The 18819-nt window shown below is 37.1% G+C and overlaps 3 protein-coding genes and 1 long non-coding RNA gene across 23 annotated transcripts in view; 2 read left to right on the top strand and 2 right to left on the bottom strand.

The window, feature by feature from the left end:
- Positions 1–234: 234 nt before the first annotated feature.
- On the bottom strand, positions 235–12410 carry LOC143373936 (uncharacterized). 8 transcript variants are annotated; one of them, XM_076821666.1, is made up of 9 exons: positions 12270–12410; positions 11951–12086; positions 4506–4842; positions 3993–4174; positions 1297–1407; positions 1126–1222; positions 930–977; positions 655–862; positions 235–583 (listed from the first exon to the last, which is right to left on the bottom strand). In XM_076821666.1, exons 3-9 carry the CDS (start codon positions 4838–4840, stop codon positions 404–406), a joined length of 1161 nt encoding a protein of 386 aa, XP_076677781.1. In that variant the 5' UTR covers positions 4841–4842; positions 11951–12086; positions 12270–12410; the 3' UTR covers positions 235–403. The 8 variants fall into 8 exon arrangements, with proteins under 8 accessions (XP_076677781.1, XP_076677778.1, XP_076677783.1 ...); XM_076821663.1 differs by lacking the exons at positions 11951–12086; positions 12270–12410 and adding an exon at positions 10152–10305; XM_076821668.1 differs by lacking the exons at positions 11951–12086; positions 12270–12410 and adding an exon at positions 10237–10268.
- Positions 8791–9173, top strand: LOC143373972 (uncharacterized). The gene is made up of 2 exons (XR_013086583.1): positions 8791–8987; positions 9038–9173. It is a non-coding gene; the product is annotated as an uncharacterized LOC143373972 (long non-coding RNA).
- A 210-nt stretch (positions 12411–12620) lies between the features above and the next one.
- Positions 12621–16059, top strand: LOC143373932 (carboxypeptidase Q-like). Of its 2 annotated transcripts, XM_076821654.1 has the most exons (7): positions 12621–12846; positions 13227–13614; positions 13724–13874; positions 13953–14202; positions 14300–14540; positions 15343–15525; positions 15603–16059. In XM_076821654.1, exons 2-7 carry the CDS (start codon positions 13259–13261, stop codon positions 15853–15855), a joined length of 1434 nt encoding a protein of 477 aa, XP_076677769.1. In that variant the 5' UTR covers positions 12621–12846; positions 13227–13258; the 3' UTR covers positions 15856–16059. The 2 variants fall into 2 exon arrangements, with proteins under 2 accessions (XP_076677769.1, XP_076677770.1); XM_076821655.1 differs by lacking the exon at positions 12621–12846 and having other exon boundaries at positions 13211–13614.
- A 2153-nt stretch (positions 16060–18212) lies between these two features.
- Positions 18213–18819, bottom strand: part of Unc80 (unc80, NALCN channel complex subunit) — an 86703-nt gene continuing 86096 nt past the window's right edge. For 10 of the 12 annotated variants that reach the window (XM_076821592.1, XM_076821596.1, XM_076821589.1 and 7 more), the window contains one exon: positions 18213–18806. In XM_076821592.1, the coding sequence (XP_076677707.1) occupies positions 18213–18806 (594 nt within the window). The remainder of the gene's footprint in view (positions 18807–18819) is intronic. The other 2 variants (XM_076821601.1, XM_076821600.1) reach the window with 1 other exon arrangement.

Raw genomic sequence — 18819 nt, 5'->3', positions numbered from 1 at the left:
AATACCTATACCTACATCGTACAAATTAAATTTCGGACCGAGAGACGATGCGACAGAATTTACTGAATACGTGTAACACTGTCTCCTTTTTAATCTTTTATTACTTACGAATTACTCCAGTAACTGAAAATTATTTAAAATATTCCTGTTTGGTATAAGTTCCATCGGATATAATGGTACAAACGGTTTTTTTTCATGAATGAGGTACTGGAAGTGATGTCAAGGTCAAGTTAATTTTTTGCAATAGAAAGGTATATTCTTTTATTGATATAGTGTTACAATATGGTATTTCAATTTCTCGCTATGTATCTATTTGACGTCTACGTCCCTGTAGAACGTTCGGTCCCATTTCCTGGCGATATCGATCGTGAAATTTTTCAATGTTTGTAAGTACTACAAACATCTATCCAGATGTAAGAAAACTAATTATATTTTTTCTGAATCCATACCTATCTGGAGGTATTATTATTGATCGTGATGGAAATGTTCTTAAAGGTGTCATCATAGGAGGATGTATATTACCTCCAAGAAGTCCTCGAATTGGGCCCCATGGTTGAACCATTAATGGTCTCGGTTGAAAATTCTGAGCAAAGAAATTAATGAGTTTTATATTATCGCTAAATTATCGCATTTTTATGTAAATAAAGTACCTACTCCATAATAAATAGGAACAGGAATTCGTCCAATATAACACTCTGGGGAAACCCTTTGTTCTCTAGGCCTATCTCTTTTTCTGGATCTATCCGTTTCCCTCCTGTCTCGAGAATGATCTCTGGGCCGCTCTCGATGTTCTCGGTAAGATCTCTCGCCATTTTTCCGCTCTCTACTATGATCTTTCTCCCTATGTAAATAATGTAATAGTCTGGTGAAATACAATTGGAAGGAATGTAATGTACGCGAATGCATGAAAGTGTAATAATAGCTTTTACCTATCACTTCTGTAACTTCCTTCATCCTCATGCTTAGAATCGACATACCTGAAAGAGTGTAAACAAATTAGCAAAAAATTTAATTTCCTAAACAATTTTAGATTATACATTAACACATTTAGAATACCAAGTTGTTTGTATATGGTTTACACTTATGTTTATATTGCAATACTTTGTGTATAATCCAGGCACGAACCTGGAGTGACGGGACCACGCACGCCTAGGACTGTGACTTCGGGTTCTTGTAGGACTCAAGGACGCCAAATGCCTTCTCAACGTTTTCCACAGGTTTTCTAAACATTAAAATATCTATATTTGTAAAACAGTAGTTGTAATAAACCTTAGCAATTTCAAATAATAAACATACCTGAATTTTCCAAATTCACAGTTCCGACAGTACGATGTTCCTCAACTTCTTCTGTTTCACCTATTTCTCTCTTTATTTCTTCTCTATCAAATATCGGCTTGGATCCCTCTCCTACAGTTATGTTTAGTAAATTTAATAATAGAAAAGCAATCGTATGTAAAATTGGGAAAGCATTTAAGCAATACTAGCAGCTGTGACAGATCTTGAAGATATTAACGTCACTACTCAGATAAACAGACTCGCTCTGAACAATTGTGAGCAAAGTCATTTCGTATTGTCAATTTTAATTTGGATAAATAAATTGTTGTTAATTTATATGATTTTATATATTAAAAGTACGTGTAAATTTATTTTTCTTCGTCATAAATAAAGAGTATTTTACATAATTAAAAATGGCTTATAATTTTCTTGAGTGCCAGATATATTAAGAGAAATTAATTTTTTATAATTGTAATTATTTGATGACATAATTTTAATAAAACATCTAACTCGAAATATTCTGTAGCAACTGATAATTTTTAATTTATAATGTAATATTTTCTTTTCTTTTTCACATAGCGTATACAAATCGCATTAAATAATTTTTCAAAAGAATGTAGCTAAATTCTTAGAATGTTACTCATTGTCTATTACGAATTCATTACAAAAATATAAACATATCGATACGCCTTTCAATATAATTCAAATAAAGTAGTTTAATTTGTGTGCAGAGGACTCATGATTCCACAATAAAATCTTCCGGGATGGTTCATATTTCCCAGGACGATTAAGTAATCTTCCACCTGATTGAATCGCAACGTTAAGCTTTCGTGATATTCACTCTATATACAATGCTTTAGAACGCATATTTTTCAAACCAAGTAAATTATGTCTACGAGTACCCATACTTTAAAAAGAAAGCACCTATTTTCCAATTGTAGTTATTTATTTAATGCAATAAAATAAAAGATGAATAAGAATAAGAAATACCACACTATGCAAAAATTTTGAAAAATTCTAAGATTTAATTTCTGATTTCGTTTCCTCCAGTGTTGGAGTCTAATGAATAATGTTTCACCATGCCTCTTCAGTTGTTGAATATCAAGATTTAAAATATCTTCCAGGACGCGAAAATCTTCCAGTTGGTCTGTTCTTACAAGGGGAAGACACCATGTGGTAGACACCGATTTTGATGAGCCTTGGCACGATGGATCTATGTCGAAAATAAGTAAATAGGTCTCCAAGAATTTCTGCCAATGGGCCTTAATAATAAGATATTTACATGTAAATTATTAAAAATTTCAGTGGCCGTGGGGTTTTAGTGGGTAAAAATCCCAAACCACCCTGGCATCCGTGGGAGATTCCCTTCTGGAGGCGTCGGGGTGCCTTTTGAAGATGTCTCCACGTTAAAAAAACTTTATAAATTTTTTTTAACTTGAGGAAATCTTCAAAAGGCACCCGATTTCTTCAGAGCGGAATCCCCTAGAGGCGCCAAGGTAGTGTGGGCTTTTTACCCATTAAAACCCCACGGCCACTATGAAATTTTTAATAATTTCCATGTAAATGTCTCTATTATTAAGGCCCATTGGCAGAAACGCTCGGACACCTATTTACTTATTTTCGACATAGATCCATCGTGCCAAGGCTCATCAAAATCGGTGTCTACCACATGGTGTCCTCCCCTTGTTAGTACATAAAGCAGCGCTGTCCAGTGCAGGGGCCCCTCACGCGCCGCCTGCTTTTCCTTCCAATCTTTCTTTCCCGCAGCGTGCCTTTTGTTGTCAAGGAGACCGCGCGACGCTACGAAGGCTCCCATGACGGGTTAGCTAGGCTAGCAGCTGGTCTGTCATGGTCGCCTCTTTACCGTCGCACGGTATCCCTGACAACGCGGACGAGAGTGGAAGAACCCCGAGCTTACGCGTAAGCGACCTTGGACAGCGTTGCTATAAAGCATTTAAAAAATCCACATTGAACATGCACACATTCCCAAAACCAGGACACAAGGAGAATGCACAAAACATGTTTGAACTACGTTTTTTTGGGGAAAATTAATTTGTACCAAAATATATTATACTGATTATAGCAGTTAATATAATTGAAGCATAATTCTTTGTGCAAGCTCGTAAGAAAAAAACATACTGTCCATAAAGCAACAAGTAAGAGATACGTTAAGCATAGCAAGCAATCTTAAAACAGTCAAAGTAAAAAGAAATTGTGCTTACATATTGCACATTATGCGATCAATATAGTGATCCAATGTTGTAATCCAAATTTGCTATAACCTGGGTGAATCAAAAACACATTATTAATTTGATGAATAAAGTTGAGAAAATTCTTGAATATTACAGGGGATGCAGTATGACTGTAGAGTCCAGAATCTTCATGACTGTAGAAATCAGTGACAGGGATTCCATTTTTCAAATAAATGTGGATATAAAATAAAGTGAAAATGTGGAAATATTTATCTAAACTTCGATTATACATTTAATCAGAAACTAAATGGATTCTAAAAGTGGAGGAGAGTAATATCTGACAGAGAAGAGGCATTTTTATATTAGAGAGCATACAATGTCCTGAAACTTCAATTTGTTGAACACGATTTCTAGAAAACCCTAGAATCATCTTCCGCGTTGAGTTCATTTTCCTTTATGGTACCTACTCGTTTGCTGAATGACTGAAAATTCTTAAGAAATTATGGTAAAAAAACCACACATTACCCGCTCTTCTTTTAAGCACCACATCTTCCTTGTTGGGTATATCCCGCTTGAGTTCATTGGTAGATACTCTTCCAGGAATGTTTCTATGAATATCTACTTTGATTTTGTGAAGTTCTATTGGATTAATTTTTATTCCATCAGGTCCTTTAAATAAGGGTGTTGTACCACTTGATGTTTCAAACCTAAAGTGCAGAATAATATTATTTGTATATATGTTTTAATGCATTTATACTTGAAAGTTACTACAATTTAACATTTTTATTACTTCTTGCAGAAAAATTATATCAACTAAATTCGATATTTTTTTACAAATATAAGTTAACACTTCATCAATTTACTTTTCTGGATATACTCAAAAACATATTTAATCTAAATATATCGGTCCAAAGATAAAACAGGAAATTCCACAACCCGACAATGAAATGTTAAAATTGTTCTTTGTCTATGAAATCCTCCAGAATGGGACACTGCATCTACTTCAACAGTTAATAATTAAGGACAGTTTATACTTACTTTTTAGAAAGTACAGTATCTTCAGGTGTATGATGTGCAAAAGTTCTTCTATATCGACTAGGTGGAGATTCACTTCTACTCCTACGAGGTCTGTAGCATCTTCCTTTGGGAAATGCTAAGCTCATATTACGAGCGCGTCGTATCTCATACTCTATAATCATTTTTCTTTTCAGTCTATCATGCCTGTCCATTTTTTCTTGTTCGATCATCCATTCGCGTCTACGCTGTCGCCTCTCCTCTTCCGTTCTTGCACGTAGAACCGCGTCACTATCTTCATTACGCGAGGGCTTTGGTTTTTCATCACGATGCGAATTCCTCGATGTATGCCGTTTCATTCCTACAACGTAGCAGAGATAGATTATATTTCGTATCAAACAATTTCTTATTTCGTTAGTCAAACGCAAAATTTGAATCGGTTTGTACTTTATACCGAATTGATGTAAAAGAAATTATCTCGTTATCATGCAGAAAAATGATGAGCAATAAACAGAATAACCAGTAAATAAAAGTATAAGAATTGAACGTGAGTATAATTTGTAAACTTTAAGAAGGAAACACGTCGCACACGCAGTCACTTCCTCAAATGCAGCCAATTGCAGTGAGGGTTTCTGGGCAACATTTTGCAAAGCCGGATGTTTCGCGGAGGGGGAACATCTACAGGAGTGGTGGTAATGCGTGTGCGAGACGCCACGGCGGGAGACAAAGCGACGCCACGGCCAACCAGCGTCAACAACATATTTCCCGCCAACGCTGGTTGGCCGTGGCTGGCTTCGCGTTGGCGCCACTTGGCTGGCTTGGCGCTGGCGTCGGCTCACGCACTTACCACACTCCTGTAGGTGCTTCCCCCTCCAACAGCGTAGCTAAAGCCCGCCAAACCTTGCCGGGAACCCTGAGTGTAGCCAACTGCAGTAGAGACACTATGGGGTGTGTTCCGATTCACGCATACTGCGTATAGACCGCAGCGCAGTCGCTGCGTGCATTCATAGCGTTCCGTTTCCAACAGCGTATGAACCGCAGTAACGAAACGGAACGGTTTTCGATATGTTTGATGCTCGTGAGGTTGCGCGGGAATGTTCAAACTTACTTACAATTAGCTATGCAATTTGATGGATTACGTTAAATTTAATTCGAGACTTTTTGACGATGGTCGAAGCACGCTTTCTAACTACATCGGTTACTTCGTCCTAAGAATCGGGGACCGACTCCTAACGAAATTTGATGGCTTTATTGGTTCCGGGATTTTCTCAACCGGAGTTTTTCTATTCTTCTTGAACAGCGGCAATTAATGAAAGCGAAGACCATACTTTATGAGTTTTACAGGACGAACTGCTGCTTACCCAGCGAAATTTGGTAAGCAGATGTGTAAAGGAAAATTAAGTTATGTATTATGGGTGTCCTTTTCCCTTTGATCGATGTTTAAACATATTTAAATGTTCATAATGCAATAATACCTTATATCATTGTATTCGGGAGGGTTCATAGAATAATTTGACGCAACGAGCAACCGAATAAATATTACCGTTTCGACACAAAAGATGTTCAAAGGTGAAAATTGCAGTTTTTTTTCAAAATCGAATTTCTCAAAAATTGAGGGTGATGGCGACAAACGGTTTGCGGATTCGTTTTCATGGCACGAAAACCTATAAGAAACGGCTATTGAATGTTACAAGTTCAGACGGCTGTCGAACTGTGTTTTCATCTTCCTCCATCAATCCAGATTAGCATACGCTAGCTCCACTAAAGGCTTATTGTTAAAAAGTCCAATGTGTCGTATCTATCCCATGTGTTACGCGTTTGTACGACATTCCGAAAACGTTCTTATTGCTGGAATTTCCAAATTTGGACTATATTGCCCCATCATAAACCATTATGTTACTGATTTTCGGAACGAAGTCTCGGATTTGGGTTGATTGTTCCAAACTACTTAAACATATCTGTTATGCTTTTATGAAGATGGAAGATTTAAAAAAAAATAACAATAGTAAAAGAAATGTATAACTGGCCGGGGATTTTCGAACTCGGGGACTTCTGTACAGTGTTTCTCGGATTATTGAAAAGAATCTGGGCTCGGATCTTTGGGAAAGACCTACCCATCCCACAGTTTTGCTTCCTTACTGCCTGCGAGGACCTGCGGTCCCGGGTAGGCCCGTTGACAGCCGAGAGAGTAAAATACCCAGTACAGAAAACTAAAATGTTCATGTTTTTGATAAATGTTCATGAAATTATTACTAATTGATTTTTTAAGATTTCCTGATGAAAATGAGTGCAAACATGGAGAAACTCGGTCCATTATTAGTGAACGTAGTGTGTGTATCCGAACGGTAAAACTAAAATTAATTGGCAACGATATTTTAACTTTTACACTGACGGTATACATACAGCAGAGAGGACAGAAATAGTAATTTTATTTGTAACACAATTATGAGTATACACAATATAAAGCAAACCAATTCAAAATATACTTGTACTATATTTAAATTTGTTTTTAAAATATTATGTAACATTTTATTAGTTACGATAAATCATTTTTAATTATTTGGGCCCCGGGAGAAACTTCACCGATTCACGCTGGGCGATCAACGTGTTAAACTCGAAAGAAACTGACGAATGTTCTGCCAAATTTAAGATTTGGTTTGGTGATACCCAGAATCACTCTAACATTTAGTAGAAATTTCAGTTGAGATGTGTGTTTCTGATTAATTTGCTGTCCTAATGACAACAAATAAACTATGAAAAAATACTATTGCCTTTCTCGCTAACTTTAATTACGCTATCCACTGTTTTGTCATCTATAATACTGTCGCTTTATAAGCCTTCTCATAGTTTAATCATCTTATGTACATGAATTAAGAAATGCTTATGACACATATAAATAACTGAAGTATACTTGCTTACCTATTGTATAACAGTATAATACAAACCCCTATTTTGATGTTCTACAATGAGTAATTAATACAATTAGTTTCACATAAAATTTCATGATTTCGTGTTCATAATATTTTATCTACTCGAAGAATCATCTAAAAATGATGCCTGTGGAGGGTTGTCAATTCATACAAAAAAATTGTATTTTAAAGTTAGAAATGAGAAATTGGATTTTGGCCGCTCTCCAGACCACTGTGCATTCGGACGTAAAATCTGATGGCTAAAGACCAGAGATGAGCAAAATCTTTATTTAAATAAAAATTTCATGTAACGAATGAAAAATAAAAAATTTATTCATCATGCGTCGAATAAGAATAACCCGGGTTATCTTTATTCGACGCGCAACAGATGAATGGATTTATTCGTTGAGAATTGAATCGTCGAATATAAAGATACATTCTTATTCATCGAGCGTTTGGTGTTTATCGTCGAGAAAAGATGTTCATCTTTATTTGTATCTCTAACCGGTGGTTTATCCGACGTCAAATAATTTTCTAGCGCGCGTTCGGCTGACCGACCGTAGACTCTGTGACTGGCGCGTATGGTACAAAGCAGTATGTACTTACAGTGAGTGTAAAAAGTATTCGTACAGCGACCAATTTAAAGTAAAACTTTCTATATCCATGTCAGTAATAAATTTTAACGAAAAAAAATGATTAATACATATTCTTCGCTGTTTATAGAATAGATTTTGTATAAACAAAATTTTATTCCCCTTAACATTTACAAAGATATTCACATAAACAGATAAACGTGCAGAAATGGACGCGCAAAAAGGATTCGTACAGTTAAATAAAGAATTAATAAACTATGGAAATAAACTAAATATTTAATGTTTTAATAGTTTGTGAGATTGCCTTTTGATTTTATAATAGCTTTGAGGCTTGTTGGCATGGAATTCACTAAGTTGAATGTCTACTCCTCTAGCAGAGCAGTTTTCAAACTTTCTTTAAATGCAATATTATGATTATGTAATATTTTTGTCCAGATAATCCCATAGATGCTCTATGGGATTAATATGTGCTGATTATGGCGGCGTTTTCAAATATTTTGGTGTGTTATATAAAACCCTCTGCCCAGTATTATATGCAGAATGCTTTGGATCATTGTCATGGGTAAGTATAAAATTGTCATTAAGTCCCATTTTATTTGCACTAGCATGGATGTGCTTGTTCAGGATGTCAATATAAACTCTATGATTCATACTACCATCGATGAAGTGTAAAGATTCCACTCTGTTTATAATAATGTTATTGAAATTGTTTCTTAATATATTACAACAATTATTGTAGTTAGTAGGAACATAAATTTTCATTATTCAAAGTACACAGTTGTTTGTGTAATAAGCGCTAAACTAATATCGAAATTTAACATTGTAAAAATATTTGGACAGTGAGTAAGTTACATAAATTTTATATAATATGTATATCTTTTTTTTAACAATATTAGCGTAATATTAATATTTCGTAGGTTGGCTAGAAGTAGGAGTTCAATGACTAACAATATGGATTATTGAATCAACTACTTCAGAGATAGAATGAATAGTAGATATACATTGTTACGCGACGGGCCATGCCCCAACTCCCCGGTTCTCGGCGGCTCGGGAGCACGTCAGAAAATTATTCGATGTTGAATAAAGTTAAAGATAAAGTTAAAGTTGAAAACTTTCTTCGACGCTGAAGTTGAAACGCTCGACAAATAAAAGAATTAACTTTATTCATCGAATAAAAAAATTATTCGTCGTGCGTCGAATAAAGTTAATCCGGGTAATCTTTATAAAACACATGACGAATAATTTTTTTAACTTTTATTCGTTATTCAAAATGTTTATTCAAATAAAAATTGTACCTCTCATAACGTTTGCCACCTGTGCCATTTTCCTTAAATCCTTCACTGATTACGACTTCAATATTTATCAACATACGGCTTACATCTTGCGATGCCCGACTGAAGGACGTATAGAAATACATTATAAAGGAAAAGGTCTCAGGCGACAAGAGTCACGACGCAAAATATTTCTTTTACATAATCGGACGGCCGGTATTGGGTCGCGAGATGTATTTAGTATCTTCCAATCATGAAAATTTCAATTTCTATGATTTTCGTTCCATCTTTTTGGAAATAGTACCAATAATGAGCCAAAATATGGCAAATGGGGCTAGTTTTAACAATATCTTAATTCGTACGTCTTACCCCGATCATTATTCAGGATAATATATGTTCAAATTGGTTACTATTAAAACTAGTGCAATATATGTTTCGGGTTATTTCTATCGGGAAAATTTCACCAATACATTGGTACAATTTTCAACAAGATAGGATAGGAATTACCGGACAACCTTAGGCCCGAGGCAGACGGGTGAGTTCCGAAACGGTCATTTAGCGGTCGTCAACTTAGGCATTGAAAATTCGACATTTGAGGCTGTTATAAACGTAGTCTTTCCGATAACTGCGTCGTGGCTTGAACAAGACAGGCTTTGGACAACTGCGATGCCGAGAAGCATTCGTGAATGTATCGCGTTGACGACCACGCATCGTTATACTTTATCGAAGGAATTTAACATTTTAAACGTTATCTCCTGCGTTTTATTCTTTTATTAGTCTTACACGACAGAAATGCCCGCGCGGCAAAACTCGCTCGTCTGCAGCATGCAAGACATGTCTTATATATACCGATTTCCGCGAAGGAGATAATTTGAAATTATAATTGTTCATAATTACATATCTCTTCTTGGTGTTTAGAAGATGTTGAAATTCTCCGTAAACTTTTATCACTGCTTCTACGTACAACACGTGGTACACTCACTTTGAATTCCTTGTTCTGCGTTGCACCTGTGCTAGTTATCTATGACCTGTGCACTGCGACGGTTCAGCTCGGAATGTTCGAGACAGACCGAGACCTACGCAACGCACGCGATTGGTGGTAATCCAGTACATTCCTGATCAATCACGATTTTCGGCAACATGGCGCAGCTTATCCGAGATTACCATTATACCGCCAAAATTAAAATTGTTCATCCGTGGGCTCCTCTGTATATTAGATCCCCACAAAATTACCTTTTTTAAAAAAAAGCTACAAAAAAGTGCGCCAAGTATACGCACGCGCGCGCAGACGAACGAAAAATAACTGTCGTAAATTTATTAATGTGCTATATTTAGCTTTACAAAACTAATAATATACAAAAATTGCGCCAATTATAACAACGACTATTATTACAAAGAATCGGATTTAAATTGAATAAAAGATTCATCATTGGAAGAAACAAAGAAGATAATAATATTAAGCAGGTATATATTTATAGAAATAAATATTTCAATACCAATAAATATTTTATTCAAAATACTTGGCGCTGCGCTCCGAATTGGTGTTGCTAAACTGAATAAATATGTATAAATTGCATTAATATTTTTCTTTCTTTCTTGTCTCAGTGGTGTTGTGTCTTATTTTATTATTTATACCAAAACAATTAATATTTATTTGGTTTCGCAGCGCCAAGTATTTTGAATAAAATATTTATTGGTATTGTAATATTTATTTCTATAAAAATATATCTGCTTAATATTATTATCTTCTTTGTTTCTTCCAATGATGAATCTTTTATTCAATTTAAATCCGATTGTTTGTACAAATAGTCGTTATAATTGGCGCAATTTTTGTATATCATTAGTTTTGTAAAGTTAAATATAGCGCATTAATAAATTTACGAAAGTTTTTTTTGTTCGTCTGCGCGCGCGTGTATACTTGGCGCACTTTTTTTATACCTTTTTTAAAAAAAGGTAATTTTGTGGGAATTTCACAAAATTTGTAGAGTTTATTGATGACTTGATAATTTATTCACCCCCTCGAGGTTATTTTCTTTTAAAAATATATTGTATTGTGATCCAAACTACGCACACCTTCAAAGCTTCAAGACAATTGGATTGGTGGAATTGGTTTAAATTTGAGTTTTCAGATATGAACCAAACACAGAAGAAACAGAGGATCGAAGCTGAATAAAATCGTTTAATTAATATAATACTATGTCACAATAAATTTTTTTCTCTGACGTAGATCACAACGCATACAACTTAACATAGAACATATATAGAAATAGAGTGGCCCTTTGCTATAGTAAGTGTAGAAACTACAAAATGTGTTCGAAGGAAGTGAGAGCATATGGCAGGAAGTCTTGTTGCAGGAAATTTAAATGCTAATGGGAATTCAGCAAAAATGAACAAAGAGATCCAATGTTTTTAACGCACAATTTATTGGTGTTGGAATAAAATTAATTTAGTATGTTTATTGGTGAATTGAAATAAATATTGTTAATGGGAAACTAATAAACTTAATGAATAGCGTGGGAACTACTGTGGATTTTAAAGTATTACGAATATCTTTCACAGAAGATTGAAAAGTATCAAGGGAGATGCGTTTTCAGCGTACTTTCTTCACTAATGCGATCTGCTCTACCTTGCAAGCAGTCTGCCGTAAATTTCTTAATTCTTAATGCTATGTCCTTTGACAAATTTTTTCGTTTTACCTTATTTGACAAATTTCCAGAAACTTGGGCGAAACAAGTTGCTTCTCTGTCTATATAACCTTCTCTGGACAAACTCCAAGCCTGTGCATCCCCTTCATTTCTATCCAAGCCTGTGCGTCCCCTTCATTTCTATAAACTTTACATAAAAAATGTATTAAACAATTTTGGCGACTTATCTTGGTAATTGAGACAATAATTCAGTGTCCTATATGGTGTAAAAACTCATGACAATTCAAAATGTTGACAATTTAACTTAGTTGACACTTGGCAGGTTATGATTGAATTGTTTGACACTAGCTAGGTTACGTTACTAACTGACCTGAACGTAGCTGCTTTTTGTCTTTTCCCTGCTGCGTGAGTTGGCGGTACATTTCCTCACCCTTTCATGTTCCCCTCTTGCCGACACTTTATGACGACGTCGACGATGATGCTTATACCGAATTCGGTACCTATCTTCCTTTATATCAGAAACAACCAATCCAAGTCATTTTCTGGCACCAGTGCTGAGTCAGTGCGAGTCCGAATTCGCTATTAATTGAAGAACATAAAATTCGGCAAATTGCAACTTTGCATTGAAATATCTCAGCTCGTAATCTAATCGGATCAACCATTATTGAGATTCGATAATCGAAGGGTTCTTGATAACGGGTCGTGGCGTAATGTAGACACTACCGTATCTCTTGATCTTATATGAAAGAAGTGGGGTGGGAAAACAGCGATCTAACGCACATTGTAGTATCGGGCAAGATATTGGATAGACGTGAGTATTTTAGAATGACACAGTAATTTCATTGCTTATTATTATCATGTTGATTTGCAGCGTGAAATTTTAACGTTTGGCGACCACAGTCCCTGTTTATACTCAGAACTTCAGTGTCGTATATAAGTACATATACGTATGTATACACATCATTCAGAGTTCGGAGGGATTCGGCTCCACTGATGGAGGGGGAAACACCTACAGGAGCGGTGGTAATGTTTGCGTGAACAGACGCCGACGCCAAGTCAGCCAAGTGGCGCCAACGCGAACCGACACCACGGCCAACAGCGTCACCGGGAAATATGTTGTCGACGCTAGTTGTCCGCGGCGTCACTCGCTTGGCGCTGGCGTCGGTTAGTCTCCAATCGTGACATCTCACGCACCACTACCACCGCTCCTGTAGGTGTTTCCCCCTCCATCAGTGGAACCGAATCCCTCCGAACTCTGCATACATTATGTAAATATAGCAGTTGTGAAAATAGAAATAATTAATTTTGGAGAATAATGTTCTTTCAGTGCAATTTATAAAAATATTTACATCATTTGACATGATGTTATACTCTGTAAAAATTCATATCTTTACATGGCTTTTCCTGGTACAATTTGTAATAACATTGGGTGGCACTGAAGACAATGAAGTTAACGTGTGTAACCTACCAACAAAATTAATAGAAGAAATAAATTCGTATAGTGGATTGGTTCAGTCTATACTAAATGAGACTATATCAGGTTCCTTCAAAGGAGTCACATGGAAGGAATTGGCTGACTTTGTTGACAAATTTGGTCCAAGATTAACTGGTACTGAAGTGCTCGAACAATCAATTGATTATGTACTAAATAAATCATCTGACTTTGGTTTAGAAAATGTACACGGGGAACCTGTGTCGGTACCTCATTGGGTTAGGTAATGTTCAACTTTAATAAGATACATGCAAATTGAAGTTAAATGACTTTACTATGCAGGATTATTAATAAATTTTACACTTTCAATTCTAAAAATATTCATCGTTCAGAGGGCAGGAGTCTGCAACCCTTTTGAAACCGAGACGTAAAAATATTGCTCTTTTGGGATTAGGTTACAGTGTTGGTACACCACCTGAAGGTATAACCAGAGAGGCTATTGTTGTAAATAGTTTTAAAGAACTTGAAGAACGAAAATATGATGTAAATATCTTCTGCAAAATATAAATTTTCCATGTCAATTACTTTTCATTTAATTTTAATTGTTTCTCCTTTGTTTAGGTACCAGGAAAGATTGTTGTATTCAATGAGAAGTATATTTCATATGGAGAAACGGTACAGTATAGAAGTAAGGGAGCAACAGAAGCATCAAAGTATGGTGCTGTTGCTGCTTTAATCAGATCAGTTACGCCATACTCTTTGTATACACCACATACAGGTATGCAGAGTTATGCGCCAAACGTAACAAAAATTCCTGTAGCTTGTATTACAGCTGAGGATGCAAGTTTATTAAAAAGATTATCAAATAAAGGTAAATAAAGAATATTTTTCCTTTCTTTCCAGAAAACATACAGATAAGACAATTAAAACAGACAGTATTTGCATTAACTATTGTTATGATTCTTTAGGCGAGACCATAGAAATAAATTTACAAATGCAAGCCAAGACCTTGCCAGATAAAATATCACGAAATGTAGTAGCTGAAATAGTTGGTTCTGAAATGCCGGAGAAAGTAGTCGTTGTATCTGGTCATGTAGATAGTTGGGACGTTGGTCAAGGAGCAATGGATGATGGAGGTGGCGCATTTATTTCATGGCAAGCTTTAAGATTATTGAAGCAGCTTAATTATCGACCCCGTCGAACAATAAGGTAAGAAATAAATCTGAAAGAAAATAATAATTTTAGAGTTTATATTATGACAATTGATTTCCTCAAACGTGGCTTTATAAGAAAAAGATTTAGTAATTATTTAGAAGTTTTCTATCCTCATCGATTTCAATGATTTTTGGATATGTTGTTGGGGACACGATTCTGAACAACTTTTTCCTCTACATGTTGCCGCCGCTCGACCTTCGTTTCCGAGATATTTGCGAAAAACTTCTTTTGACTTATTCCGACGCAACGCATTCCACTTTTCAACTTGTCCCGGGTATCAGTATTGGTTAGGGCTAGATCAGTGGGGGGAGCGCGCGCCCGCTCGCGGGCGCGTAAAGCATGATGGCGAACCGATATGAGTCGGGGTGTTGACGGGCATCCGCAAGTTTCTGGTTCAAATCTCTAAACTCACATCAGTTCGCTATCATGCTTTACGCCGCCTCCCCCCCTTCCCCCCTCCGCACTAATCTAGCCCCAACCAATACTAATACCCTGGACAAGTTGAAAAGTGGAATGCGTTGCGTCGGAATAAATCAACAGACGTTTTTCGCAAATATCTCGGAAACGAAGGTCGTACGACGGTAACATGTATAGGAAAAAGTTGTTCAGAATCTTGATCTTGATAACATATCCAAAAATCATTGAAATCGGTGAGGATGGAAAACTTCTAACTAATTACCAAAGATTTTTTAAGTTTAAGGCTCATGAATATTCAACTGAAAATGCAGTAGTGTAATTTTATAAGTAACACATAATGCGTTATTCGAACATAAAGTGTGTAAGTTGCAACTTTCAGAATGATCATGTGGACAGCAGAAGAGCTTGGTGTAATAGGAGCTCAACACTATATCAATTCTCACAAGTCTGAGGAAAAAAATTTACAATTTGTGATGGAATCGGACATGGGTACATTTATGCCATTAGGTCTCGAGTTTACTGGAACAGAGCATGTTAAATGCGTCTTGGAAAGAATTATGAAGTTAGTATATGAAGTAAAATTAGACGAAGAGGTTGTGAAATGTAAATTGAAATTGTTTTCCTTTATTTTGCTTATAGGCTCTTATCTCCAATGGGACAGATGAAGTTACGTAGTCCTAGTGCAGGACCCGATATATCATTCTGGGTTAACGCAGGAGTACCAGGAGGTTCACTTTGGACACAGAACGAAAAATACTTTTATTATCATCACTCGAATGCAGATAGTATGTTGGTGGAAAACCCAGGAGCTCTTGATAGGGGAACAGCCTTATTTGCAGCAGTATCATATGTGCTTGCTGATCTTAGTGTTGATCTTCCCAGGCATAAGTGATTTTATATGTAAATATGTAATCACGAATACGGTTAACATTAGTGATGGTTATGAGAAACAAGTGTGAGGAAATTATTATTCTTATTTCCATAATTAAACTATAAGTTTGATAGTAATATACACTAATGTTACGGACTCGCTAATCCAAACTTTTTTCATGAATGTAATCTTTCGTATTAATATATCTGCAAAAATTAAAAGTATTGTGACGTCCCACTATTTTTCGCGCGGTATAAATTAAATTCGCCCCTATAAATCACTCCACAACTCTACCGAAATCCTTGAATTTCAACTCTTACCCCTTTCCCCAACCACTGACCATCTAGGCGATGTACCTTAGCGGTCCCCATCTCGAGATGGTCAACGACGAAATTCCCCTCCCCCTCGTCGCCTTACGAAGCACGATCTCCTCCCTCATATTTAAGTCTAAACAAGTCCCTCGTCCTAAAAACCCCTTAAATCGAGACCACGTCTCATCCCCTCTCTACGACTCATCAAGTACAAGCCACTCTCACCCCTTTCCAATTAAAACACCCAAAATCCATCCAATGGGTTGAGTACCCCGTTTCGAACACCCCAAATAAAACCCCCGGAAGTCCTACTGCGGCGCATATTTTGTGCATGAGTCATGGTGCACACCGCGCACACCCCTCATACCTACACACCGCATAAATACAAGGGTCCCAGAGGCCGTAGCGCTTCTTCGACGGAAACACTTCCAAGGAAGTGATCATTTGTGAAAACAATAATAAATTCAGTGCGACGAAATTTCAGTTCAAAGAAATATTACAAGCTGCTTCTTATATTAATGCAGCGGTAAATCCAATTACCAAGCTTTTAAATACCCATACCTGTGCTCTAACGGGTGTCACCTAGGTGCGCGATTATTGCTTAAACCTTCCCTGGTTGCCTTGTGCTACGAAGCTGGCCTTTGTGCCTCAAACTCCTATCACCACTTGTGCTACGAAGCTTGCCTTTGTGCCTAAATTTCCCATCACCCCTTGTGTTACGAAGCTTGCCTTTGTGCCTAAACTCCTATCACCACTTGTGCTACGAAGCTTGCCTTTGTGCCTAAATTTCCCATCACCCCTTGTGTTACGAAGCTTGCCTTTGTGCCTAAACTCCTATCACCACTTGTGCTACGAAGCTTGCCTTCGTGCCTACACTTCCCATCACCCCTTGTGTTACGAAGCTTGCCTTTGTGCCTAAACTTCCCATCACCCCTTGCGCTAAGAAGCGTGCCTTTGTGCCTAAATTTCCCATATCCCCGCGTGCTACGAAGCTTGCCTTTGTGCCCGAACTCCCATCATCTCTTGTGCTACGAAGCCTGCCTTCGTGCTTAACGTTCCCAACAACCCCACATTGTCATTGTCCTAACCTCCGCCACCCGGGACGTGACAGTATAACAATCAATATCATGGTTATAATAAACACAAACGATATATAGAAGAAATATAGAAGAAACCATATTACTGCTCATGAAGTATTTTTAATTCAAATGCATTTATTTTTATAATAGGGCATCGTCGTATACAAAGTATTTCATGTCCACGTGCTAAATAGGGCCTAGCAGCTAGGCTGTTGATGCATGTACAGTGTTGTCTCGTTATGAGTGCGGGTCCCTGTTTCGTTAAGGATACATTTCTATCCTCGCTATGTACTTCTTTTATAGCTGTCGCGGCGGCGCGAGATACTGAGAATAAGCCGAGAGGGCACGCGACGGCAACGAGCCTAACCGAGACTTAACCCAGACATAACCCAGAGCCATCTTCGTTCGAGATAGCGGCGGCATCGCTTATTATTACTGAAAGAAGAGCTAGCCGCTTATCACATAGCATACCGTTTCGTTAAAGGTATGGTGTGTCCTCCGAGCGTCATCAAGCGACACGATAGTGTCTCGCACAGAGTGCTCTATAACGCCACGACCCGCTATCAAGAACCCTTCGATATTCATAAAGGGACAAAACTGTATCTAGTTGGTCTTTCTGATCAATGGAAAACATTAATGAAGACATTGCAAACTGTATTTGATCGTTTTATTAAGTCGCTGTCGGTCTACATTATTAAGAAAAATTCTCTACATTACATTTCGACTAAACCTTTAATTGCTAACGTAAGCTTTTATTGCAGTTAATGCTATCCAATTGTTTGCGCAAAAAATAGTGTTCTTGTTCTATTTAATGTTATACATTTATGGGGAAAAAGCACGTTATAAATTTAACTATATACTAATTGACAATTAATGTTATATAGCAAACAGATATGTATTGGGACTTTCCGTTAGCAATTAGAGGTTATTAACCACTTAATCAGTCTCGTAGACGTAACAAGAAACACTCACTGTATCTACTGATCACCTATATCAACGTGTCTTCATCTTGATTCGGAAAAACCATCAGTAGGGAATGTTGAGAGTTTGTTCTTTGACTAGAAGTTAATAGCGCAGTTTTTTCTCCGCCACTTCCGTTGATAGAGCAATCTGGTGAACTGCCATCGAAGGCTACAACATTAGTCGTAGTGCTACTGATCGAAGGCACGTCGTTCAAGTCTGGCGACGCCAAAGGTGGTGCTTCGACGGGGCGAGTATTATTGTTACTGCCTTCTAACGATACCAATTGCATGCTGTACGATTCACGATAACCGGACGTACTAGACGTATCTTCATCCCATGAGACGTCTGACGTTTGGGGATGGAGGTGATGCACGCAGTGATGATGGTGGTGGTGGTGGTGATGCAAGCTGCTGTGCATTTGTTGCTGATCATTCGGCACGTTACTGCCCTTTTCACAATCTGATTGCCGAATTGATGAGCTTCGCCTTGAGCGAATAGACGATGAGTCTGAAGGAATGCTGAAGGTTGAAGGTTCCATCGGTGGTGTTAAGACTGGTGTTTGAGTAGTTGGTTGTACATGTGGCATACCGTTACTTTGTTCAGGCTTCATGTGAGATATCTGAAAAATTGTT

Source organism: Andrena cerasifolii, chromosome 10 (assembly GCF_050908995.1).
Source record: "Andrena cerasifolii isolate SP2316 chromosome 10, iyAndCera1_principal, whole genome shotgun sequence".
In the NCBI taxonomy this organism is placed as follows: domain Eukaryota; kingdom Metazoa; phylum Arthropoda; class Insecta; order Hymenoptera; family Andrenidae; genus Andrena; species Andrena cerasifolii.
Note: the sequence above shows the minus strand (reverse complement) of the source record. Positions and strands in the feature narration are given on the sequence as shown.